Source organism: Ambystoma mexicanum, chromosome 10 (genome assembly GCF_040938575.1).
Source record: "Ambystoma mexicanum isolate Mex_15411 chromosome 10, UKY_AmexF1_1, whole genome shotgun sequence".
Classification (NCBI taxonomy): Eukaryota; Metazoa; Chordata; class Amphibia; order Caudata; family Ambystomatidae; genus Ambystoma; species Ambystoma mexicanum.
In genome coordinates this window covers 1678122747-1678150090 of record NC_090932.1, presented here as the reverse complement: position 1 = coordinate 1678150090, position 27344 = coordinate 1678122747, and the positions used below count along the sequence as shown (strand labels likewise).

Genomic DNA, 27344 nt, shown 5'->3' with positions numbered 1-27344 from the left:
GGTAACTGAAGCCCAGCTTGAGAGGGGTAGAGCAGGATGGATTATACAGGTTAACTCACAGCATAGCACCGCTTCAGTCCACAAGGAATCCTGACTTATGTACTGGGATAACCAACCGCATGACGTTCATAGCATTCCTTAAACTCCCGGGAAACCTGGGGCAGGGCTTTGTTTCCAGAGGAGCTTCAATTAAAGACCCACCCCAGTTAAAAGTGGTTGTACTGCCTCCCAGCTTTCGGGTCTTTTTAGCCCGCTGTTCGGGGCATATAAAGTATGTTTAAGGCCATTTTGCCCCGATTCCTTTATGCATGGGGTTTAACACATGTAGGCGTACATTGAAAATCTGGTGTTAGACTTAAGGCTTGACCACTGGGGCGGCAAAGACATATTCTCATCATGAAAACATTTGACACCGAAGGGTGGCGAGCTGCCCCTGCATACAGGAGGGCAGAGCATCGGGCCTTCTCTCCCTGCTTACTGGTTTGGGGGCACGTCACCTCTTCTTTCACACCGTCTAATGGGCATAGTTTCTATCTATAGATGACCATGTCTGTGCCGCCTAATCTCAAGTAAGGCACCACCCTGTCTTGCCAAGAACCAAAATAAAGTCTAGCATGGCATGATACGGAACAAAACATTCTTGACATCAAGGTGTCAGGCTTTTTGAATTTTGCTGTTCTGACCCCTTGATTCCCTTACCTTCTGGTACCAATCAGATTAACCTGAATACCCAGTCTTTTCTCAACCACACCACTCACTGATTTACATTCTGGCGTCTGACCTGGGGTGCAATGTACAGGGATGCCCAGGCAAAGAGACCATCACACTTCCAGGATTGCTAGAACACACTCAAACTTACAATTCCCAAAGTCTGCCTTGGAGAACCACTTTAGGACCTGCTTCCTCCCTTTTACAGTATGCTGGTCCGCCTAGCAGGACTGATCCATCCATGGCCTGACAAAGGTTTCTACCCACACTGCATCACACCTTGGGTTCTTTGCTTTTATTTCCCATTCTCTTCTCTTGCCCTTGCTCATTTCTTTCCTCCAGCAGTCTGAGATCTGGAGCCCCACTCTATGGCAAGGCTAGGCACTCTAGTACGGCGGTGATTTGACGCCAACTAGAAGGTCTATTAACATGGTGCAGCTCCACCTCCTACAAGTGTGGAGGCCCTCTTGCTGGTTCCTCCTCATCTATCATTCCTACAGCGCAGTGGGCGTGTCCACAGGACAGCGATGCAAAGTGTGTCATACATGGCACTTCACCACATAAAACATGCTTCAGCCGCACAGCCTCCGAGGCACGCACGGCGCCTCCCAGGCACACCCGCCGCATCCCAGGCACGCACGCCGCTTCCCAGGCACACACACACAGCCTCCCAGGCACAATGCCTCCCAGGCACACCCGCCGCCTCCCAGGCGCACCCGCCACCTCCCAGGCGCACCCGCCGCCTCCCAGGCGCACCCGCCGCCTCCCAGGCACGCACGCCGCCTCCCAGGCACACTGCCTCCCAGGCACAATGCCTCCCAGGCACACCCGCCGCCTCCCAGGCATGCACGCCGCCTCCCAGGCACGCACACAGCCTCCCAGGCACAATGCCTCCCAGGCACACCCGCCGCCTCCCAGGCACACCCGCCGCCTCCCAGGCACGCATGCCGCCTCCCAGGTACACCCGCCGCCTCCCAGGTACACCCGCCGCCTCCCAGGCACGCACACAGCCTCCCAGGCACACCCGCCGCCTCCCAGGCACACCCGCCGCCTCCCAGGGACACCCGCCGCCTCCCAGGCACACCCACCGCCTCCCAGGCATATACACAGCCTCCCAGGCATGGTATTTTATACTTAGAAAATGTGGCCCATCCATTCCACGCAATCCATGTGATCTTTTACTTCTCGCTTTGTTTGGTGCAAACGGAGGTGCCAGGTCGCTGTGCCACACCCCGAGCGGAAACCTGTGCCCGCGGTATGTCTTAGGTTATGGCACAGTAGATTCATGATGTCTGATGCAAGAGACACTAGTCTCTTTATGTTTGGGTTTGTATTGCTAGTCTCATTTCTATGTCATTTGATGTGTGAAAGTGATCACCCATGCCTTCATTTCAATATTGTGAGACTGCCAGCAGTGCTTTGTGTGGGTCTTGAACTATATATGGTCTCCTGCCCCAGTGTTTCTTCTCTTTAGACTAAGAGCATGCGTAACCCAAGGGGGCAGCAGCCAAGCCTACTACCCTACTAGTTCAACCACCCCATCACTCTAAATCAAGGGGGAGCTGGGGCTAGGGTTACGCACTCATTAAGTGTCACGTTTTGGGGGTGCAACGTGTTATTTTCGTATCCTTTTTTCTTGCTTGAAAGCTGATTGCTCTCATTATTTCATCATGGCAGGTCCATGACGTTGGCATACCAGGGGTCCTCAGATTTCAGAGGTATACCCACCTTCAGGTTCACTGCTCCAGAAACCCTGTTTGCAAACGGAACGGTTTACCCACCCAACGAAGGCTTCTGCCCCTGCGTGGCATCGGGTGTTCAGAACGTCAGCGCCTGCAGGTTCAGTACGTGCCCTCCATCTCCTCCATGTTACCCTCTTGTGCATTGCAGTTCTGTATGCTCCCATCTCCTCTCTCCTCCATGTTACCCTCTTGTGCATTGCATTTCTGTATGCTCCCATCTCCTCTCTCCATGTTACCCTCTTGTGCATTGCAGGTTCTGTATGTGCCCTCCATCTCCTCCATGTTACCCTCTTGTGCATTGCAGGTTCTGTATGTGCCCTCCATCTCCTCCATGTTACCCTCTAGTGTATTGCAGTATGTACCCTCCATCTCCTCCTCTCTCCTCCATGTTACCCTCTTGTGCATTGCAGGTTCAGTACGTGCCCTCCATCTCCTCCTCTCTCCTCCATGTTACCCTCTTGTGCATTGCATGTTCTGTATGTGCCCTCCATCTCCTCCATGTTACCCTCTTGTGCATTGCATGTTCTGTATGTGCCCTCCATCGCCTCCATGTTACCCTCTTGTGCATTGCATGTTCTGTATGTGCCCTCCATCGCCTCCATGTTACCCTCTTCTGCATTGCATGTTCTGTATGTGCCCTCCATCGCCTCCATGTTACCCTCTTGTGCATTGCAGGTTCAGCATGTGCCCTCTCTCTCCTCCTCCCCCCTCCTCAATGATACCCTCTTGTGTATTACAGTATGTGCCATCCATGTCACCCTCTTGTGCATTGCAGGTTCAGCATGTGCCCTCTCTCTCCTCCTCCCTCCTCAATGATACCCTCTTGTGTATTACAGTATGTGCCCTCCATGTCACCCTCTTGTGCATTGCAGGTTCAGCATGTGCCCTCTCTCTCCTCCTCGCTCCTCAATGATACCCTCTTGTGTATTACACTATGTGCCCTCCATCTGCAGGTTTGCATGCTCCCTCTGTCTCCTCTCTCTTCCATGTTACCCTCTTGTGCATTGCAGGTTCTGCATGTGCCCTCTCTCTCCTCCTCCCTCCTCAATGATACCCTCTTGTGTATTACAGTATGTGCCCTCCATCTCCTCCATGTCACCCTCTTGTGCATTGCAGGTTCACCATGTGCCCTCTCTCTCCTCCTCCCTCCTCACTGATACCCTCTTGTGTATTACAGTATGTGCCCTCCATCTCCTCCATGTCACCCTCTTGTGCATTGCAGGTTCAGCATGTGCTCTCTCTCTCTTCCTCAATGATACCCTCTTGTGTATTACAGTATGTGCCCTCCATCTGCATGTTTGCATGCTCCCTCTGTCTCCTCACTTCCATGTTACCCTCTTGTGCATTGCAGGTTCTGCATGCTCCCTCTGTCTCCTCTTTCCCCATTTTACCCTCTTGTACATTGCAGTATGTGCCCTCCATCTCCTCCATGTCACCCTCTTGTACATTGCAGGTTCTGCATGTGCCCTCTCTCTCCTCCTCCCTCCTCAATGATACCCTTTTGTGTATTACAGTATGTGCCCTCCATCTCCTCCATGTCACCCTCTTGTGCATTGCAGGTTCTGCATGTGCCCTCTCTCTCCTCCTCCCTCCTCAATGTTACCCTCTTGTGTATTACAGTATTTGCCCTCCATCTCCTCCATGTCACCCTCTTGTACATTGCAGGTTCAGCATGTGCCCTCTCTCTCCTCCTCCCTCCTCAATGTTACCCTCTTGTGTATTACAGTATGTGCCCTCCATCTCCTCCATGTCACCCTCTTGTGCATTGCAGGTTCTGCATGTGCCCTCTCTCTCCTCCTCCCTCCTCAATGTTACCCTCTTGTGTATTACAGTATGTGCCCTCCATCTCCTCCATGTCACCCTCTTATACATTGCAGGTTCAGCATGTGCCCTCTCTCTCCTCCTCCCTCCTCAATGTTACCCTCTTGTGTATTACAGTATGTGCCCTCCATCTCCTCCATGTCACCCTCTTGTACATTGCAGGTTCAGCATGTGCCCTCTCTCTCCTCCTCTCCACTCCATGTCACCCTCTTGTGCATTGCAGGTTCAGCATGTGCCCTCTCTCTCCTCCTCTCCACTCCATGTTACCCTCTTGTGCATTACAGTATGTGCCCTCCATCTCCTCCATGTTACCCTCTTGTGCATTGCATGTTCTGCATGTGCCCTCCATCTCCTCCATGTCACCCTCTTGTGCATTGCAGGTTCTGCATGTGCCCTCCATCTCCTCCATGTCACCCTCTTGTGCATTGCAGGATCTGCATGTGCCCTCAACTCCTCTCTCCTCCATGTTGCCCTCTTGTGTATTACAGTATGTGTCCTCCATCTCCTCCATGTTACCCTCTTGTGCATTGCAGGTTCTGTATGTGCCCTCTCTCTCCTCCTCCCTCTTCAATGATACCCTCTTGTGTATTACAGTATGTGCCCTCCATCTCCTCCATGTCACCCTCTTGTGCATTGCAGGTTCTGCATGTGCCCTCTCTCTCCTCCTCCCTCCTCAATGATACCCTCTTGTGTATTACAGTATGTGCCCTCCATCTCCTCCATGTCACCCTCTTGTGCATTGCAGGTTCTGCATGTGCCCTCTCTCTCTCCTCCTCCCTCCTCAATGATACCCTCTTGTGTATTACAGTATGTGCCCTCCATCTCCTCCATGTCACCCTCTTGTGCATTGCAGGTTCTGCATGTGCCCTCTCTCTCCTCCTCCCTCCTCAATGTTACCCTCTTGTGTATTACAGTATGTGCCCTCCATCTCCTCCATGTCACCCTCTTGTACATTGCAGGTTCAGCATGTGCCCTCTCTCTCCTCCTTCCTCCTCAATGTTACCCTCTTGTGTATTACAGTATGTGCCCTCCATCTCCATGTTACCCTCTTGTGCATTGCATGTTCTGCATGTGCCCTCCATCTCCTCCATGTCACCCTCTTGTGCATTGCATGTTCTGTATGTGCCCTCCATCTCCTCCATGACACCCTCTTGTGCATTGCAGGTTCTGCATGTGCCCTCCATCTCCTCCATGTCACCCTCTTGTGCATTGCATGTTCTGCATGTGCCCTCCATCTCCTCCATGTCACCCTCTTGTGCATTGCAGGTTCTGCATGTGCCCTCCATCTCCTTCATGTCACCCTCTTGTGCATTGCAGGTTCTGCATGTGCCCTCAACTCCTCTCCTCCATGTTACCCTCTTGCGTATTACAGTATGTGCCCTCCATCTCCTCCATGACACCCTCTTGTGCATTGCAGGTTCTGCATGTGCCCTCCATCTCCTCCATGTCACCCTCTTGTGCATTGCAGGTTCTGCATGTGCCCTCAACTCCTCTCCTCCATGTTACCCTCTTGCGTATTACAGTATGTGCCCTCCATCTCCTCCATGTCACCCTCTTGTGCATTGCAGGTTCTGCATGTGCCCTCCATCTCCTCCTCTCTATTCCGATATCCAAAATGCATTGGCAAACAAAATTGAAACCCCACAAATTAAAATAGCTAAAAAAAAAGTCCCTGCTGCTCCAAATTGATCCACAAACTGCCTCTCTCTCTACACCTGATAGATCCAGCTCATCCTTTAGATTCACTAAAATTTCTATCCTAGAGACTGAGAAAATAATACTCTCCTTGAAGCCTTCGAATTGCCAGGGTGACAATTGCCTGGCACACATTATAGAGGACGCAGCTAGAATTTAGCCCCTTTCATCTCCAAGCTTATTAATGCCTCCTTCAAGATCAACACAGTGCCTGATAATCTCAAAGAATGCTGGGTTCTCCCACTTTTGAAAAAACAAACTTTAGACCCTGCCATCCCGACCAATTACAAACCGATCACCACAGTCCCCTTCCTCCTTAAAATAATTCGTAGAGTAGCCTACCTTTAAATCCAGGAGTACCTGGAACTTAACCACCTACTAGGATCCCGCCAGTCTGGCTTTCGGCCCCAACACGGCACGAGTAGACCTCAAGACCCAAATTGATGAGCTGAAGGATAATGGGAAAACAGCAGTGCTACTCCTCCTTGACCTATCGGCCGCTTTCGACCTGGTGGATCATGCAGTCTTCTGTAAACACCTCAAGTCAGCTGCCAATTTCTCAAGTGATGCTATATCTTGGGTCCAGTCCTTTCTAGCAAACCACACGATAAGAGCCTTCTCCACATCAGACTGTGCAGACCCCATCCAAATCTCCTGCGGTGTGCCACAGGGCTCCTGTGTCTCCCCCACCATGTATAACATCTTTACCAAGCCCCTCTTCGACAAATTGGACAGACTGGGTGTCACCTACACTAACTAAGCAGATGACGCCCAGATCCTTATTCCCCTTTCGGGCAACTTTGTCGAGGACACCGCCTTGGTAAACAAGATATACCTCCTCATTCAGGCATGGATGGCATTGCATGGCCTCTGCCCGAATGACGACAAAACTGAGATCTTGATCCTGGGCACAGAGTCCAACATAAACAAACTTGGCTCCAGTTATGCCTCGTTCAATATTAACAGCAACACAATCAAGGTGATGCCTGTAGTAAAAACGTTAAGCTTTTACCTAGACTCCACCCTAACACTCAAAAAACAGGTCAACTCCCTTGCATCCTCGACTGCCTATTCCTGTAAACCTATTAGAGCCTGTCGACCATTTCTATCTAAAACTAGCTGCCTCACACTTGCTAAGGCTCTACTAATGTCCAAACTGGACTATTGTAATGCCCTATACTCAGGTGCCAACAAATACATTTTAGATAAAATTCAAAGGCTACAAAATAACACCCAAAGAGCAGCACTAAATATTCCTAACAGAGAGCACATTTCTAACTTCAGAAGAGATGTACGCTGGCTAAAAATAAACGACAGGATTCTTCTCAAAATAGCTTCACTCACTTCCAAGTGGCTGAATAATGTAGCACCACCTTACCTCACAGAAAGAATACATAGGAAAACCTCAACACGACTTACCAGATCAACTAATGCCCACCTCCTTGAGATTCCAAGATTCAAACAAATGAAAGCGTGCGGCTCCAGCTTACCAGTCAAAGCGGCCACATCTTGGAATGCAATTCCCCTAAACCTGGGAATTGAACAATACTACCGAAAATTCAGACATAACGTGCTTAACTGGCTACGACTAAACGACCACCAACACCAGACCACGCTTCTCCCACCATAAACTATGAACTGAATATTCTCTCACATGTCTCGCCTTCTGATGATCATACCTATTGTATCTACGGTAACCAAATTATGAAGTCCTCGTGCCCTTTGTGTCCACGTTTTGTGACTTTAGCACCGTGGCACCCTTTAACCTGCACGAGGTGACTAATGTTTGTTGTCCATATTGTACTTTTGTATCTGTTGTAACTAAGCTTGAAGTCTACTTATCTCTGTTGTGCCCAGCTACCTAAGGGTTTGGAGTTAATTAGCAAAAAAAACAACAACCCTCTGCATTGCAGGTTCGTTAGTTCGTACCAGGGCCTCTTTGATGCTGCATGCAATTGATGTATGATTTTGTGGAACCTTAACTTGCCACGCTTTCGTTCTTCAGTCATTGCACTGCTGCTTCTCTACCCTTGCATCACAGAACTCAGTAGCTTGCATCCTCGGGACAGAAACACCAAGGATGTCATACCAGTGGCCCCATCCTGTCTCATCCTCTTTGGGAGCCTCATCATGAGGATGCAGGGCCCTAGCTATGCAGATCTATCGATGCTGCTTGTTTGGGCACGAGGGCACACATTATTCAGCCTTGCGTGTCCAGCTGTCGGTGGCCAGTAGATGAAAGGCTGGTAAAGGTCCTCTTTACCTGTTCGCCTGCTCACCCTCAACGCTCTGGCCTTGCCATTGTATTCCACTGCTCCTGTGACTTGCCTGCAATGCCTTCACTCTTTCATTCCTTGATCCTTGTACTACCCCTACAGTTGCACTCCAGCTTCTTCTTTCCTTTCCGGTCATTGTACCTCTGCTACTCTCTGTCCTTGCACTCCTGCCTCTTCTTTCCTTCCTCTGTCATTGCACCGCTGCTTCTCTCTACCCTTGCCTCTTCTTTCCTTCCTCTGTCATTGCACCACTGCTTCTCTCTTCCCTTGCCTCTTTCCTTCCTCTGTCATTGCACCGCTGCTTCTCTCTACCCTTGCCTCTTCTTTCCTTCCTCTGTCATTGCACTGCTGCTCCTCTCTACCCTTGCCTCTTCTTTCCTTCCTCCGTCTGTGCAACGCTGCTTCTCTCTACCCTTGCCTCTTCTTTCCTTCCACTGTCATTGCACTGCTGCTCCTCTCTACCCTTGCCTCTTCTTTCCTTCCTCTGTCATTGCACCACTGCTTCTCTCTACCCTTGCCTCTTCTTTCCTTCCTCTGTCTTTACAACGCTGCTTCTCTCTACCTTTGCCTCTTCTTTCCTTCCTCTGTCATTGCACCATTGTTTCTCTCTGCCCTTGCCTCTTCTTTCCTTCCTCCGTCATTGCACCACTGCTTCTCTCTGCCCTTGCCTCTTCTTTCCTTCCTCTGTCATTGCACCACTGCTTCTCTCTACCCTTGCCTCTTCTTTCTTCTCCTGTCTTTGTATAACTGCTTCTCTCTACCCTTGCCTCTTCTTTCCTTCCTCTGTCATTGCACTGCTGCTTCTCTCTACCCTTGCCTCTTCTTTCCTTCTTCTATCATTGCACCACTGCTTCTCTCTACCCTTGCCTCTTTCCTTCCTCTGTCATTGCACCACTGCTTCTCTCTACCCTTGCCTCTTTCCTTCCTTGTCTTAGCAACGCTGCTTCTCTCTACCCTTGCCTCTTTCCTTCCTGTCATTGCACCGCTGCTTCTCTCTACCCTTGCCTCTTCTTTCTTCTCCTGTCTTTGTATAACTGCTTCTCTCTACTCTTGCCTCCTTCCTTCCTCTGTCATTGCACTGCTGCTTCTCTCAATCCTTGCCTCTTCTTTCCTTCTTCTGTCATTGCACTGCTGCTTCTCTCTACCCTTGCCTCTTCTTTCCTTCTTCTGTCATTGCACCACTGCTTCTCTCTACTCTTGCCTCTTTCCTTCCTTGTCTTAGCAACGCTGCTTCTCTCTACCCTTGCCTCTTTCCTTCCTGTCATTGCACTGCTGCTTCTCTCTACCTCTTGCCTCTTTCCTTCCTGTCATTGCACTGCTGCTTCTCTCTACCCTTGCCTCTTCTTTCTTCTCCTGTCTTTGTATAACTGCTTCTCTCTACCCTTGCCTCTTTCCTTCCTGTCATTGCACTGCTGCTTCTCTCTACCTCTTGCCTCTTTCCTTCCTGTCATTGCACTGCTGCTTCTCTCTACCCTTGCCTCTTCTTTCCTTCTTCTGTCATTGCACCACTGCTTCTCTCTACCCTTGCCTCTTGCCTTCCTTGTATTAGCAACGCTGCTTCTCTCTACCCTTGCCTCTTTCCTTCCTGTCATTGCACTGCTGCTTCTCTCTACCTCTTGCCTCTTTCCTTCCTGTCATTGCACTGCTGCTTCTCTCTACCCTTGCCTCTTCTTTCCTTCTTCTGTCATTGCACCACTGCTTCTCTCTACCCTTGCCTCTTTCCTTCCTGTCATTGCACTGCTGCTTCTCTCTACCCTTGCCTCTTTCCTTCCTGTCATTGCACTGCTGCTTCTCTCTACCCTTGCCTCTTTCCTTCCTGTCATTGCACTGCTGCTTCTCTCTACATCTTGCCTCTTTCCTCCCTGTCATTGCACTGCTGCTTTTCTCTACACTTGCCTCTTCTTTCCTTCTGTCATTGCACTGCTGCTCCTCTCTACCCTTGCCTCTTCTTTCCTTCCTCTGTCTGTGCACTGCTGCTTCTCTCTACCCTTGCCTCTTTCCTTCCTGTCATTGCACTGCTGCTTCTCTCTACCTCTTGCCTCTTTCCTTCCTGTCATTGCACTGCTGCTTCTCTCTACCCTTGCCTCTTCTTTCTTCTCCTGTCTTTGTATAACTGCTTCTCTCTACCCTTGCCTCTTTCCTTCCTGTCATTGCACTGCTGCTTCTCTCTACCTCTTGCCTCTTTCCTTCCTGTCATTGCACTGCTGCTTCTCTCTACCCTTGCCTCTTCTTTCCTTCTTCTGTCATTGCACCACTGCTTCTCTCTACCCTTGCCTCTTGCCTTCCTTGTTTTAGCAACGCTGCTTCTCTCTACCCTTGCCTCTTTCCTTCCTGTCATTGCACTGCTGCTTCTCTCTACCTCTTGCCTCTTTCCTTCCTGTCATTGCACTGCTGCTTCTCTCTACCCTTGCCTCTTCTTTCCTTCCTCTGTCATTGCACTGCTGCTTCTCTCTACCCTTGCCTCTTCTTTCTTCTCCTGTCTTTGTATAACTGCTTCTCTCTACCCTTGCCTCTTTCCTTCCTGTCATTGCACTGCTGCTTCTCTCTACCTCTTGCCTCTTTCCTTCCTGTCATTGCACTGCTGCTTCTCTCTACCCTTGCCTCTTCTTTCCTTCTTCTGTCATTGCACCACTGCTTCTCTCTACCCTTGCCTCTTTCCTTCCTGTCATTGCACTGCTGCTTCTCTCTACCCTTGCCTCTTTCCTTCCTGTCATTGCACTGCTGCTTCTCTCTACCCTTGCCTCTTTCCTTCCTGTCATTGCACTGCTGCTTCTCTCTACCCTTGCCTCTTCTTTCCTTCTGTCATTGCACTGCTGCTCCTCTCTACCCTTGCCTCTTCTTTCCTTCTTCTGTCATTGCACCACTGCTTCTCTCTACCCTTGCCTCTTTCCTTCATGTCATTGCACTGCTGCTTCTCTCTACCCTTGCCTCTTTCCTTCCTGTCATTGCACTGCTGCTTCTCTCTACCCTTGCCTCTTTCCTTCCTGTCATTGCACTGCTGCTTTTCTCTACCCTTGCCTCTTCTTTCCTTCTGTCATTGCACTGCTGCTCCTCTCTACCCTTGCCTCTTCTTTCCTTCCTCTGTCTGTGCACTGCTGCTTCTCTCTACCCTTGCCTCTTCTTTCCTTCTGTCATTGCACTGCTGCTTCTCTCTACCCTTGCCTCTTTCCTTCCTGTCATTGCACTGCTGCCTCTCTCTACATCTTGCCTCTTTCCTTCCTGTCATTGCACTGCTGCTTCTCTCTACCTCTTGCCTCTTTCCTTCCTGTCATTGCACTGCTGCTTCTCTCTACCTCTTGCCTCTTTCTTTCCTGTCATTGCACTGCTGCTTCTCTCTACCCTTGCCTCTTTCCTTCCTGTCATTGCACTGCTGCTTCTCTCTACCCTTGCCTCTTCTTTCCTTCTTCTGTCATTGCACCACTGCTTCTCTACCCTTGCCTCTTTCCTTCCTTGTCTTAGCAACGCTGCTTCTCTCTACCCTTGCCTCTTGCCTTCCTGTCATTGCAGTGCTGCTTCTCTCTACCCTTGCCTCTTGCCTTCCTGTCATTGCACTGCTGCTTCTCTCTACCCTTGCCTCTTTCTTTCCTGTCATTGCACTGCTGCTTCTCTCTACCCTTGCCTCTTCTTTCCTTCCTCCGTCATTGCACCACTGCTTCTCTCTACCCTTGCCTCTTTCCTTCCTGTCATTGCACTGCTGCTTCTCTCTACCTCTTGCCTCTTTCCTTCCTGTCATTGCACTGCTGCTTCTCTCTACCTCTTGCCTCTTTCCTTCCTGTCATTGCACTGCTGCTTCTCTCTACCCTTGCCTCTTCTTTCCTTCTTCTGTCATTGCACCACTGCTTCTCTACCCTTGCCTCTTTCCTTCCTTGTCTTAGCAACGCTGCTTCTCTCTACCCTTGCCTCTTTCCTTCCTGTCATTGCACCGCTGCTTCTCTCTACCCTTGCCTCTTCTCTCTTCTCCTGTCTTTGTATAACTGTTTCTCTCTACTCTTGCCTCTTCTTTCCTTCTTCTGTCATTGCACTGCTGCTTCTCTCTACCTCTTGCCTCTTTCCTTCCTGTCATTGCACTGCTGCTTCTCTCTACATCTTGCCTCTTTCCTTCCTGTCATTGCACTGCTGCTTCTCTCTACCTCTTGCCTCTTTCCTTCCTGTCATTGCACTGCTGCTTCTCTCTACATCTTGCCTCTTTCCTTCCTGTCATTGCACTGCTGCTTCTCTCTACCCTTGCCTCTTTCCTTCCTGTCATTGCACTGCTGCTTCTCTCTACCCTTGCCTCTTTCCTTCCTGTCATTGCACTGCTGCTTCTCTCTACCTCTTGCCTCTTTCCTTCCTGTCATTGCACTGCTGCTTCTCTCTACCTCTTGCCTCTTTCCTTCCTGTCATTGCACTGCTGCTTTTCTCTACCCTTGCCTCTTCTTTCCTTCTGTCATTGCACTGCTGCTCCTCTCTACCCTTGCCTCTTCTTTCCTTCCTCTGTCTGTGCACTGCTGCTTCTCTCTACCCTTGCCTCTTCTTTCCTTCTGTCATTGCACTGCTGCTTCTCTCTACCCTTGCCTCTTTCCTTCCTGTCATTGCACTGCTGCCTCTCTCTACATCTTGCCTCTTTCCTTCCTGTCATTGCACTGCTGCTTCTCTCTACCTCTTGCCTCTTTCCTTCCTGTCATTGCACTGCTGCTTCTCTCTACCTCTTGCCTCTTTCTTTCCTGTCATTGCACTGCTGCTTCTCTCTACCCTTGCCTCTTTCCTTCCTGTCATTGCACTGCTGCTTCTCTCTACCCTTGCCTCTTCTTTCCTTCTTCTGTCATTGCACCACTGCTTCTCTACCCTTGCCTCTTTCCTTCCTTGTCTTAGCAACGCTGCTTCTCTCTACCCTTGCCTCTTGCCTTCCTGTCATTGCACTGCTGCTTCTCTCTACCCTTGCCTCTTCTTTCCTTCCTCCGTCATTGCACCACTGCTTCTCTCTACCCTTGCCTCTTTCCTTCCTGTCATTGCACTGCTGCTTCTCTCTACCCTTGCCTCTTTCCTTCCTGTCATTGCACTGCTGCTTCTCTCTACCTCTTGCCTCTTTCCTTCCTGTCATTGCACTGCTGCTTCTCTCTACCTCTTGCCTCTTTCTTTCCTGTCATTGCACTGCTGCTTCTCTCTACCTCTTGCCTCTTTCTTTCCTGTCATTGCACTGCTGCTTCTCTCTACCCTTGCCTCTTTCCTTCCTGTCATTGCACTGCTGCTTCTCTCTACCTCTTGCCTCTTTCTTTCCTGTCATTGAACTGCTGCTTCTCTCTACCCTTGCCTCTTCTTTCCTTCTGTCATTGCACTGCTGCTTCTCTCTACCCTTGCCTCTTCTTTCCTTCCTCCGTCATTGCACCACTGCTTCTCTACCCTTGCCTCTTTCCTTCCTGTCATTGCACTGCTGCTTCTCTCTACCCTTGCCTCTTCTTTCCTTCTTCTGTCATTGCACCACTGCTTCTCTACCCTTGCCTCTTTCCTTCCTTGTCTTAGCAACGCTGCTTCTCTCTACCCTTGCCTCTTGCCTTCCTGTCATTGCACTGCTGCTTCTCTCTACCCTTGCCTCTTTCTTTCCTGTCATTGCACTGCTGCTTCTCTCTACCCTTGCCTCTTCTTTCCTTCCTCCGTCATTGCACCACTGCTTCTCTCTACCCTTGCCTCTTTCCTTCCTGTCATTGCACTGCTGCTTCTCTCTACCCTTGCCTCTTTCCTTCCTGTCATTGCACTGCTGCCTCTCTCTACATCTTGCCTCTTTCCTTCCTGTCATTGCACTGCTGCTTCTCTCTACCTCTTGCCTCTTTCCTTCCTGTCATTGCACTGCTGCTTCTCTCTACCTCTTGCCTCTTTCTTTCCTGTCATTGCACTGCTGCTTCTCTCTACCCTTGCCTCTTTCCTTCCTGTCATTGCACTTCTGCTTCTCTCTACCCTTGCCTCTTCTTTCCTTCTTCTGTCATTGCACCACTGCTTCTCTACCCTTGCCTCTTTCCTTCCTTGTCTTAGCAACGCTGCTTCTCTCTACCCTTGCCTCTTGCCTTCCTGTCATTGCACTGCTGCTTCTCTCTACCCTTGCCTCTTTCTTTCCTGTCATTGCACTGCTGCTTCTCTCTACCCTTGCCTCTTCTTTCCTTCCTCCGTCATTGCACCACTGCTTCTCTCTACCCTTGCCTCTTTCCTTCCTGTCATTGCACTGCTGCTTCTCTCTACCTCTTGCCTCTTTCCTTCCTGTCATTGCACTGCTGCTTCTCTCTACATCTTGCCTCTTTCCTTCCTGTCATTGCACTGCTGCTTCTCTCTACCCTTGCCTCTTCTTTCCTTCCTCCGTCATTGCACCACTGCTTCTCTCTACCCTTGCCTCTTTCCTTCCTGTCATTGCACTGCTGCTTCTCTCTACCCTTGCCTCTTTCCTTCCTGTCATTGCACTGCTGCCTCTCTCTACATCTTGCCTCTTTCCTTCCTGTCATTGCACTGCTGCTTCTCTCTACCTCTTGCCTCTTTCCTTCCTGTCATTGCACTGCTGCTTCTCTCTACCTCTTGCCTCTTTCTTTCCTGTCATTGCACTGCTGCTTCTCTCTACCCTTGCCTCTTTCCTTCCTGTCATTGCACTGCTGCTTCTCTCTACCCTTGCCTCTTCTTTCCTTCTTCTGTCATTGCACCACTGCTTCTCTACCCTTGCCTCTTTCCTTCCTTGTCTTAGCAACGCTGCTTCTCTCTACCCTTGCCTCTTGCCTTCCTGTCATTGCACTGCTGCTTCTCTCTACCCTTGCCTCTTTCTTTCCTGTCATTGCACTGCTGCTTCTCTCTACCCTTGCCTCTTCTTTCCTTCCTCCGTCATTGCACCACTGCTTCTCCAGCATGGGGTCTGGCATGGATTCACATGCTCATGAATATTCCCCGTCGTCAGGCTGGGAATCCTCGGTAAAGAAAAAACCAGTATCAGTTTCGTTTCTGATCTGTCTTTCGTAGTAACAACCAATCACTGGTCTCTGCGTCATACTGACCACAGCCAATGACTGCCCTCTACCTAAGCACCGCCTCTGGCAGCCATCTTCAGATTTTTACCGCACGTTCATGTGTTGGGATCCTCGTGCTATTGCTCTCGAGCGTTAGTGCTATTTTTCGCGCTTTTTCACAAAAAACTTCGATTCTTTCGGTCAAAAGAGCCTCAAGCTCCACCGATCCTACATCCGATCAACGGGGACCCGTGTCGGATTCGTCTGTGCCCCTCAAGGGTGAAGATTTCGTCGAGCTACACTTCGGAGGACTCCAGAAGCTTCTCAGGCCCGGTCTCGGAGATGGCCCAGGAGAAGGGAAGCTCGACGCCCGGAAAACTGTTCAGGGTCTGCCCTGGATGCCAGCTGCAGAACGTCTTTAAGGAGGACGAACACTCTTTCTGCCTTTACTGCCTTCATGAGGACAAAACGCACGTGGAGAAGGACTGTGCGTTTTGCGGCAACATGTCGGAACGGACCATGAAGGACCGCCATCAACGTCTCGCCAACTGGCTGGAGGGTAAAAGCCCGTCTGGCGAGAAGAAGAAGAAATCCGAGCGGTCTTCTAAGACCTTTGAGGGCGCCCCGGCGACGGGGGCCCAACATAAGGCTAAGCACCGCGAGTCCGCTGGCACCGGGAGCGCCGAACGGTCGGGTTCTACGGGCGCCAGGCAGGGCGCACCCTCCCCGGCACCATCAACCACGAGCCAACGCTCTGGGTCGGGTAAGAGGAAGGCCGAGCACCCGGCGAAGCTCCTGGAGAGGCCCCGGTCGAGCTCTAAGGCAGAGGAGGAGCGTGGCAGTGCCCCCTCCCTCAAGGATAAGGCGGTGAGCGCACCTAAGGTGGTGAAGGCCTTGATCCATCCGACCAAGCCCTCTATCGAAACGGTCGCGGCGGCCCTGGCTCAGCCTGTGGAGGCTGCACCAGTGGTGGCGACCTCGGGGCCCAGAATCTCCCTGCCTCCTCGGAGGGAGTCTTCTTTTGTGCCCATCGATAGGACCCCCGTGAAACCCTCCGTGGGGAAGAAGAAGGGGGGGCAGGGCGTCGTCGTAGATTCGGCCTCAACCTCAGAAGAGGAGCTGATCGAGGTCTTAAGCCACGGCCTAGGTGTGGAAGAAGGCCAGCCCGTCGGAATGGACCCCGACGCAGGTGACGACGACGACATCGTCGAGGATACCGACGGGGCCCCTGCTCGCCCGTCGGACTCCCCTCTGCCAGCGCCGCAAGACAACTCGGCGGCCATTTTGTTGGCCATACAGTCCTTATGCTCCGAGATAAGGACGAGGCTACCGTTACCGACGGAGGAACCTCTCCCGTCGGGGGATCCAGAACCGGGACCTTCTGGTGTTCCCCCTACCAAGAAAAGAAGGATCCATCCACCACCTCCTTTTCAACCGTCGCGCCCCGTCCAGCCCTCCTCCCCGTCCACCCGAGGGGATGATACGGGGACTGACACGGCAGCGACGGGTACGGACGACGAGGCATACGACGAGGATTTTCCGTCGTCGCCTCCCGCCAGGGCTTCTCCGCCCGACAAGATCGGATCTTTCCACTCCATGATCTCCAGGGCTTCCGAGCTTTTCCAACTCTGCCCTGAGGAGAAGAAAAAGGTAGGCTTCCTTTATCAGCGGCGCGAGGCCAAGAGGAAGACGGTCCTCGCAGTGCCTCTGTTGGACGACATTTGGGATGAGGGCCTTTCCCTCCTCAAGAACCCTTCCACAATGCCAGCTAGAAGAGACCGGTACGAGAAAAAGTACCGGGTCCCGGACACGGCCCCCCTGTGCCTCCGGGCGCAGCCTACCCCGGATTCCGTCGTCTCTGCGGCAGCCAGGAAGAAAGCGGGGGGGGGGGGTGCGGCCTCCACATCGACTTCCCCGCCGGACAGCGAGGGAAGGAAATTGGATGCTATGGGACGTAGAGTCATCTCGTCGGCAGCGACGACGATTAAAGCGGCCAACGCCTTGGCTATCGTGGCTCGCTACGACAGGGAGCTCTGGTACAAGATAGCTCCCCTGCTGGATTTTCTGCCGGACGACAAGAGGGCGGAGGCCCTGGAGATCCTGCAGGAAGGTGAGGTGGCCTCGGACCACGCCATCACCGTGGCGACGGACATCGCCGACACTGGGTTCCGCCAGCTGGGCAACGGCGTTTGCCTTCGACGTCGTGGATGGCTCAAAGCTACGGACTTCCGGCAGGACGTCCAGACCAGAGTCCTGGACATGCCCTTCGACGGGAACAATCTGTTTGGGAAGACAGTGGACGATTCCCTTCAAGCCATCAAGGCGGATACTGAGACGGCCCGGGCCCTTGGAGTTCTGCAGCAACGACGGACGCCCTTTCGGAGCAGCGGAGGCAAGGGCGCCTCCAAAGGTTCCGGCGGCGGTTTCGCTTCCTACCGTCAAGCGGCCCGCTCGTCGTCGCAAGAGGCCTACAGAGGACGAGGCAAGTCTAGCGGACCCCGCCGTCGTCGCCAAGGAGGTCAAGGCGGCAAGGCCGCGTCCAAGCAGGATTGAACCGGCCGTGGGGTCGGGCCCCCACCGAAGCACCCCGGTGGGAGGCCGGCTGGCGGGCTTCGTCAGCGTGTGGGAGTCCATCTCCACCGACCGTTGGGTGCTGGACGCCCTGGCCCGGGGCCACGCGCTCGAGTTTCAAAGAAGGTGCCCGCGCGTCCCCCCCGTGGCCAGGAAAGAACTTCACGCCCCTCAACTTCTCCTGGAGGTGAAGGCGATGCTCAGGAAGGGCGCCATCGAACTCGTCCCAAAGGGGCTTCGGGGCTCCGGAGTCTACTCGAGATACTTCCTCGTGAAGAAGAAGACGGGAGGATGGCGCCCCATCCTAGACCTGCGACGTCTGAACAAGTTCATCAAGGCGCAGAAGTTCCGGATGGTCACCCTCCAGCACGTCCTGGGTCAGCTGGAGGAAGGAGACTTCCTATCGTCGTTGGATTTGGAGGATGCCTACTTCCACATTCCCATCCTAAAGGGGCACCGGAAATTCCTCAGGTTCGTGGTCCAAGGGCGTCATTACCAGTTCAAAGCCCTTCCCTTCGGACTACGGTCGGCACCCAGGGTATTCACCAAGTGCCTCGCACCGGTGGCTGCGCAGCTGCGCCGCGAGGGGATTCACGTCTACCCCTACCTGGACGACTGGCTCATCCACGCCAAGACGAGGGAGCTCGCCGTGGTCCACACGGCAAGGACCGTCCAACTCCTCACGGACCTGGGATTCTCTGTGAACTACGCCAAATCCCACCTGGTGCCCGCGCAAGTCGCACTGTTTCTGGGAGCGAGGCTCGACACAGTGTCCCTTCTGGCCTCCCCGTCGGAGGAGAGGACCAGGACCATCTTGGGCAAGGTGCAACGGATGTTGGTGGCCGACGCGGCCAAAGTGAGGTCCATCAAGTCCCTCCTCGGGATGATGTCTTCCTGCATCTACCTCATTCCCATGTGCAGGCTCCGGATGCGCCCGTTGCAAGAATTCCTGGATGCGCGCTGGATCCAGACGACGGGCAGCTTCGAGGAAAGGATCAAGCTCGACGAGAGCTTCCGACGAGCGATACGGTGGTGGGGCACCCGCGCGCATCTGACGGCGGGCATGGGCTTCCAGGCCCCAGCCCACCAGGAGACTGTGACCACGGATGCCTCCCTGGAAGGGTGGGGAGCGCACACCGAAAATCTGCACGCAAGGGGACTCTGGCTCCCGACGGAGAAGTCCCTGCATATCAACGTCCTGGAGCTCCGTGCAGTGTTTTGGGCCCTCAGGTCCTTCCTTCCGTCCCTCAAGGGCAAGGTGGTGAGGATCTTCACCGACAACACCACCACCATGTTTTACATCAGGATACAGGGCGGAACCAGGTCCCCAGCGCTGTCCAAGGAGGCGCAGGGCCTGTGGCATTGGGCCGTCGCCCAAGGGATTTTTCTGGTGCCGTTTCATCTGGCAGGGATAAAAAACACCATCGCCGACTCACTCAGCAGGGAGCTGCGCTCGTGCCACGAGTGGGAACTACGGCAGGATCTGGTGGATCGCCTCTTCCGACGGTGGGGCACACCCCAGATCGACCTGTTCGCGACGGCGACGAACACCAAGTGCCGGAGGTTCGCCAGCAGGTTTCCCCAGACGAGGAGCATGGGCGATGCTTTCTCGTTCCCCTGGGAGGGCCTGTTCCTCTACGCGTTCCCTCCTTTGCCTCTGCTAATCCGGCTCATCAACCAGCTCAAGAGGTCACGGTGCAGGATGATCCTCGTCGCACCTGCTTGGCCGAGGCAGATATGGTTCCCGGACTTGCTGGACTTGTCAGCGTCCCCGCCAATCAAGCTGCCGGCGGACGCGGATCTACTCTCCAGGGAAGGAGGCGCCATCCTCCACCACGACCCGAAGTCGCTGAACTTGCAGGCCTGGCTCCTGCAGCGCTAGAGTTTGGAGGATACGACATACCGGCCGATTGCAGAGAGGTTCTTGCAAAGGCCAGGGCGTCCTCGACTCTTAAATGCTACGGACACAAATGGAAGAGGTTCTCTGTCTGGTGCCGCGCACAGAAGATTAACCCTCTACGGATTACGGCTCCCCAAGTACTGCCGTACCTGCTGACGCTGGCCAAAGCTGGTCTGGCACACGCGTCCATCAAGATTCATCTTGCTGCGATCTCCCGATACACCAGAACCACGGGCCGGACGTCCTTGTGGTCTCATCGTCTGGTGAAAGAGTTCATGAAGGGACTGTTCAGATCGTTCCCGCCGGTGAAGGCTCCGGCCCCGGCGTGGGAGCTCAACGTGGTGCTGACCAAGCTCATGGGACCTCCGTTCGAGCCTCTGCACTCGGCCCCATTGAAGTTTCTATCGTGGAAAACAGCTTTTCTTGTGGCCATCACCTCCGCACGACGAGTGGGAGAGATCCAGGCCCTTTCCTGCAAGGCCCCGTACTTGACTTTCCACGACACGAGGGTAGTGCTCAGGATGCACCCCTCCTTCATGCCCAAGGTACCGTCGGACTTCCATCTCAACGAACCCTTGGTGTTACCTGTGTTCTTCCCGTCGCCTTCGTCGCCGGCTGAGAGGACTTTGCACTCGCTGGATGTAGCTAGAGCGCTGAAGTTCTACGTGGACCGCACGAAGGGTTTTCGGAAGACGTCACAACTCTTTGTGAACTTTGGACCTGTCAATCAGGGGAAGGCTCTCTCGAAGGCTTCCATCTCCAGATGGCTCTCCGGCTGTATCATGTGCTGTCACCGGTTGGCAAACCGACCGCTGCCTGGCCGTCCGAGAGCCCATTCCACCAGAGCGATCGCAGCTACCACGGCGTTCCTATCTGGTGTGCCCCTGCTGGACATATGCAGGGCTGCTACGTGGAGGTCGACGCACACCTTCACGAAATTCTACTGCGTCGACCGGGATTCCAGGGAGGAGTCCAGGGTCGGCCAAGCAGTGCTGCGCAACCTGTTCGCCTGAGGTGAGCCTGGTGAGGAGGTAAGATGCTTAATGTTGAGTTGATGTGATGCTTGATGTTGAGCCTTTGCCACCTCCCGTGGTTGTGCATGTGTGTACTGCTATGTATTCTTTATTCATGAGCATGTGAATCCATGCCAGACCCCATGCTGGAGAAGGAACAAGTTACTTACCTGTAACTGTTGTTCTCCAGCATGGGTCTGGCATGGATTCACATGCGAACCCTCCCGCCTACCCCTCTGCGGCTCTTCACTTGGTCATACTGCCACTTCACGTGCTTCCAAATCTGAAGATGGCTGCCAGAGGCGGTGCTTAGGTAGAGGGCAGTCATTGGCTGTGGTCAGTATGACGCAGAGACCAGTGATTGGTTGTTACTACGAAAGACAGATCAGAAACGAAACTGATACTGGTTTTTTCTTTACCGAGGATTCCCAGCCTGACGACGGGGAATATTCATGAGCATGTGAATCCATGCCAGACCCATGCTGGAGAACAACAGTTACAGGTAAGTAACTTGTTCCTTCTCTCTACCCTTGCCTCTTTCCTTCCTGTCATTGCACTGCTGCTTCTCTCTACCTCTTGCCTCTTTCCTTCCTGTCATTGCACTGCTGCTTCTCTCTACATCTTGCCTCTTTCCTTCCTGTCATTGCACTGCTGCTTCTCTCTACCTCTTGCCTCTTCTTTCCTTCCTCCGTCATTGCACCACTGCTTCTCTCGGCACATTGTGTCCCTTCCTGCTTTAATTCATTGGCTCTTTATTTTGCGACTTCCTACATTCACCTCCTCCTGCGTTCCCGCTGGTTGCATCCGGAGTCCCTCGCTGTCCTTTCTTGGGACCATGGTGTGTGGCTTAATGGCTTTCTGCTGCATCCAACCCCTCCACCCCCCGCCTTACTAGTACCCCATATGCTTGATTGTGTTCTGCTGCTTTATGCCACCTGACTTCATTTTCCTTTTTCCCTTGGGCCAGTCTTTTGTTCCAATATGCACGTATTTCTGGACCTTGATAAGGGGTCTTTAGCACCCTTCTGTACCCCTTGGTATGGCCATATTTACTGTGTCTCCACCCTGTGTCCTATGTACTCCTTATGCCTCCTGTGTTGTGCCCGCACACTGCTTGGGCGCCTCCTGTGCCTCACTGGTTACAGCTTGGGTTTTACAGAACTCCCTGTGGGTCCATCGCTCTACATTGTGCACCAGTGTAGTACTTGCAGCCTTCAGCCATCGCTTGCATTCTGCCAGATTGCTGCCTTCCCACCAAGCGCTGGTGCTTACTGGGGGCTGCCTCGTGTGTACTTTTGTATTGCCTTGATGATCTCTATAGCACATCTCTAACCACTCCATATCTGTGTGTACTCTTGCACCCTAACACCTTACTTGCACCTCAGATCATATTTGCTGGGCAACTGCACCTCAGATCATATCCTCCCTGCAACTGCACCTCAGATCATATCCTCCCTGCAACTGCACCTCAGATCATATCCACCCTGCACATGCACTTCGATCATATCCGCTCTGCACCTCTGATCATATCCGCCCTGCACCCACGATCATATGATATGACATTTATAACATGCCTATACACAAGTGTTTGTGCACCTGCACCTCAGATCATATCCGCTCTGCACCTCGGGTCATATCCGCTCTGCACCTCAGGTCATCTCTGCTCTGCACCTCGGGTCATATCCGCTCTGCACATGCACCTCGGGTCATATCCGCTCTGCACATGCACCTCGGATCATATCCGCTCTGCACTTGCACCTCAGGTCATATCTGCTCTGCAAATGTACCTCAGGTCATATCTGCTCTGCAAATGTACCTCAGGTCATATCTACTCTGCACTAGCATGCACCTCATATCATATCTGCTCTGCACCTCCGATCCGCTCTGCACCTGGCCTGTTTACCGCCTGATTTGCTACTTATGTCTGCAGAGAGCGTTGTGCCTTGCACCCATCTTGTAAAGCCATCTTAACCAGTTGACCTCCCCAATTCATATCGATCAGTCTGACCTATATTCCCAAATTATTTCACCATTCTCTTCCACTCTAGTTGTGAGTATTGTCGCTCAAGGGAAACACAAGTGTTGTTGCTTTTCATTCCTTCGCTCCACACGCCTTCTCTTTAAAGTGCCGTTCAGTTGGTGTAAGTAGCAGCCCTGTTTGGCCACAGTGCCACTTGTACTCTCCCACTATTACTTCATTAGCCCCTAACACCAGCATGCAAGTCTTCCTGTGTTAGGGAGAATTCTCCAGAATGGCTAATTTCCCTTACCTGTTGAGTACCTCAGCAGCTTTTCTGGATTTCTAGGGTTTAATCTTTTTACCTGGTAAGAGTGTGAGCCTTTTTTCCCACTCTTACATGTGTTTTGCTGCGTGTGTTTAACATTTCCTTGTGTTCATAAGACTGTGAAGCCTCACCTACTCCACAGGCATCATCTTTCTGTGTGTCACACAGCACATTTAGTGCAGTGACACAGGGTTGTCTTTTCTGACTTCCCACTTTAAACTCCATTTTCTTGGACTGACTACTGTCTCCCAGAACAAGTAAAGTTATCATTGACTTTACTAGTCCTTTTAAATGTACAGACCCAGTACACCCAATCTTCCAATAGAGTACTGGAGGGGTTAATAGTTATCCCCTTTTGTCTGATTCTCATGAAACATTATTTCAAACCCCTTTCTCTTAAGATTTGGCTGGTGGCAGTGGTAACTACCATTTTAATTCTACCGCGGACTATGAAAATAGCCTTGGTACCGTTAGAGGCTATGGTGGTAGCCTTCAAACTCAAACCCAGTAATCCACGTTTATTTTAACTTGGTTCCGGTCGAGTTATTTCACCATATCTTTTTGTAATGGTCTTTCTAGTGTTTTGCGCGCCAAACCAGGTTTGGTTCATTTGTTCGCCGTCCTTTGGTGGGCTTCTACACAGAAGCCCTCAATTGCATCCTGAGTGTCTGGGTGGACAGGATGTGAAGGAGGGATTTGAGGCCCCCTGCACAGGGTCTCCTTGGAGACCCAAGTCGCACACTTGTTTGATTGGCCAGGTGGCTTTCCTGCCAGGACAGCCACCCTGCTGTGTGATTGACAGCCAGGCTGTGTGAATGGGGGATTTGGTGCCTAAAAAGCCAATCTCTGGGACTGGAAGGCAGAGTCGCCACTGGATCAAGAGAACCGAAGAGAAGCTGAAGGAAGAGGACTGCTGCAACTACTGGACATCCCGGTGAAGCCCTGCTGCAGGTCTGAATCGCTCGAAACTTAGACGACAGAGAAGATCTGCAAGGAATCTTCTTCCCTTGAGCTTGGTGGGACCAACCAGCTCGCCAAACACCAAACACCGGCCTCCCTCTTCTGGTCGAATTTGCTGTGCATCGCTGCAGTAGATCGGATAGCCAGTGAGAAGAGAACCAGTTTATTTATGATATGGCATTTATAACGCGCCTATACACAAGTTTTTCGAGGCAGTGCAGGACCCACCAGCCGTCCTCCTTGTCACCACGACGGAAGCTTCAGGAACCGTGAGCCTCCAGGAACCGCCCGGAACAACTGCCTCAGCTACAGCATTCTTATTTTAAGGTACTGTGCAACTCTTTCCGTCCGACCGCAGTGAAAGTGCTTGAAATATTTTGCCTCTTCGAAGGCTTGTCCTTCTCTTCTCCTTTGAATAACCTTTCCTCCAACCAACTTCGTTTTGAACTCTTGGCAAAGACTTAACTGCAAACTAATTTGAACTGTGTGATCCTCTGCAAAGACTCTGAACCATTCACATTGGCCCAGACCTATTGACTTGAATCCTAGTTGTAGTAGCCTTTTCTAGATTGCCCTGCCTATAACTTGTTGGTGCTGCTTGATTTTGAATAACCTTGTCTTTCCCTCCCTTTTTAAATTGCTGGAGTGCCATTTTGCTCACACTTCATTTTGAGCTTAACTTGTCCAGAATTGATTGGGTTTTGTGTAGTATATTAAGATTGTGATTTTCTGCTACTTTATGATAGTGAACTGTTTTATAACTGATGGTGTAAATAAATGTATAGTCTTTTACTCAGAAACCTTGAATCAGTGTTTGCCTAAATCATAGTAACTGCTCACTTTACTCTTGAGATAAGTCTGGCTGCTCAGCCATCGCTACCACTTTACTGTGTAGTACAGGCTTGTACCAAAGGTGAAATTGTACTTACACTTGTAGTCTTAATTCTCCAGCATGGGGTTCACATACTCAAGATCGTCGTTCCCGCCTCGCCCCCTGGCTGGAGAAGGGCACAGCAGATGAGAAGGCGAAGAAAAAGTCTGAGCGGGCTTCTAAGTCCTGTGAGGGCGCCCCAGCGACGGGGGCCCAACAGAAGGCCAAGCACCGCGAGTCCACGGGCACCGGGAGCGCCGAAAGGTCAGGCTCTTTGGCTGCCAGGCAGGGCGCAACTTCCCCTGCACGTTAAACCATGAGCCAACGCTCTGGTTCGGGGAAGAGGAAGTCCGAGAACCCGGATCAGCTGCTGGAGCGGCCCTGGTCGATCTCAAAGGGACCCGAAGGGGAGCGAGGCGCTGACACTCCCCCCAAGGCGAAGGCCCAGGATGCACCTAAGGTGGTGAGGGCTTTGATCCAGCAGGCAAAGGCCTCTAGCGAAGTGGTCGCTGCGACCCTGGCGAAGCCGGCTGAGACTACGCCAGTGGAAACGGCCTCTGGGCCCAGAGTATCCCTGCCACCGCGGAGGGAATCCTCTTTCCAGCCTATCGTTAAGACCCCCGTGAAGTCCCCGGCGGAAAAATAGGGGGGAGGGGGGGCCGTGGCCATTACAGACTCGGAATCAGCCTCTGAGGAGTATCTGGTGGAAACCGGGAAGGGCCTCAACGAGAGGTTCATAGGCCTCATCGAGAAGTTCGGGAAGGTTCGATCCCAGGGGACGGTTCCCGCTGATGTGATTGAAGATAGCGACGATGGCGACGAAGAGGGTCCAGTGGAGCGGCCATCCCGTCCGTCGCAGCCATTACCCGAGCCCCAGGATAGCTCGGCGGCCATTTTGTTGCCGATCCAATCCTTATGTACTGAGATAAGGACGAGGTTACCACGGACCCCGACGGAGGATCCAGAACCAGGCCCGTCGGGAAGCCCTCCGAACAAGCGGAGGAGAGTCCACCCCGCTCCTCCCTTCGTGCCCGCAAGGCCTGTGGACCCCTCATCCCCCTCGCCGGACCCTAGAGAGGATACGGCGACGGATATAGCGACGGGGTCGGACGACGACGGCAGTGATGACTCAACGGACATCCCGTCATCAGCCCCCCCCCCTCCTCCCTTCTGGCTTATCCACCCGACGAAATTGGCTCCTTTCATGCCATGATAACCAGGGCATCCAAGCTCTTCCAGCTCTGCCCTGAAGAACAGAAAAAGGAAGGGTTTCTTTATCAACGACGAGAGGCCAAGAGGAAGACAGTCCTCGCGGTGCCGTTGCTCGACGACATCTGGGACGAGGTGCTGGCTATCCTCAAGAACCCTTCCACGACACCCGCCAAGAGGGACAGGTACGAGAAGAAGTACTGAGTCCCCGATGCCGCCCCCTTGTGCCTCAGTGCCCAGCCCATGCCGGACTCTGTCGTCTCGGCAGCGGCCAAGAAGAAAGCAGCGGGTGTCGCGGCTTCAACTTCCACGCCGGACAGCAAGGGCAAGAAGTTGGCGGCAACGACGATTAAGGCGGCCAGTGCCTTAGCGATCGTGGCCCGCTACGACAGGGAGCTTTGGTTCAAGATAGCTCCTCTGCTAGACTTTCTACGGGACGTGAAGAGGGCGGAGGCCCTTCAAATTCTGCAGGAAGGAGAGGTGGCGTCGGATCACGCCATAACGGGGTGGCAACGGACATTGCTAATACCGGATTTCGCCAACTGGGCAACGGGGTTTGCCTCCGACGACGAGGATGGCTCAAGGCGACAGACTTTCGCCAGGACGTCCAGACCAGAGTGTTGGATATGCCGTTCGACGGCAACAACCTTTTTGGGAAGACGGTGGACGAGTCGCTCCAGGCCATCAAGACCGACTCGGAGACGGCCCGGGCCCAAGGGGTACTTCAACAACGACGGCCCTTTCAGAAGTTCCGGAGGCAGACAGGGTGCCTCCAAGGGATCCAGCGGTGGCTCTTCTACATACCGCCAGGCAGCCCGCTCCTCGTCCCAGGAGGCCTACAGAGGTCGCGGCAAGCAAGAGGGATCCCTCCGTCGTCGTCAAGGAGGCCAAGGCCTCCTCCAAGCAAGACTGAACCGGCCGTGGTGTCGGGCCCCCACCGAAGCCCCCAGTGGGAGGCCGGCTGATGAAGTTCATCAGCGTGTGAGAGTCCATCTCCACCGACAGTTGGGTGCTGAACACCCTGGCCAACGGGCACTCACTGGAATTCCAAAAGAAGTGTCCTCGCATTCCTCCAATGGCCAGGAAGGAGAATCACGTCCCTCAACTGCTGTTGGAGGTAAGGGCGATGCTCAAGAAAGGTGCCATCGAGCTCGTCCCCAGGAGGCTCCGGGGCCTCGGAGTGTACTCAAGGTACTTCCTCGTCAGAAAGAAGACGGGCGGTTGGCGCCCCATCCTGGACCTGCGTCAGTTAAACAAGTACATCAAGGCGCAGAAATTCAGGAGGGCGCCGCCGAGGGATAGGCAGGTTTGTGAATCCATGCCAGACCCATGCTGGA

The 27344-nt window shown here is 52.8% G+C and overlaps 1 protein-coding gene across 2 annotated transcripts in view; it reads left to right on the top strand.

The window, feature by feature from the left end:
* Positions 1–27344, top strand: part of SCARB1 (scavenger receptor class B member 1) — a 790530-nt gene that overhangs the window by 474150 nt on the left and 289036 nt on the right. For both annotated transcript variants that reach the window (XM_069620116.1, XM_069620115.1), the window contains exon 7: positions 2386–2552. In XM_069620116.1, the coding sequence (XP_069476217.1) occupies positions 2386–2552 (167 nt within the window). The remainder of the gene's footprint in view (positions 1–2385; positions 2553–27344) is intronic.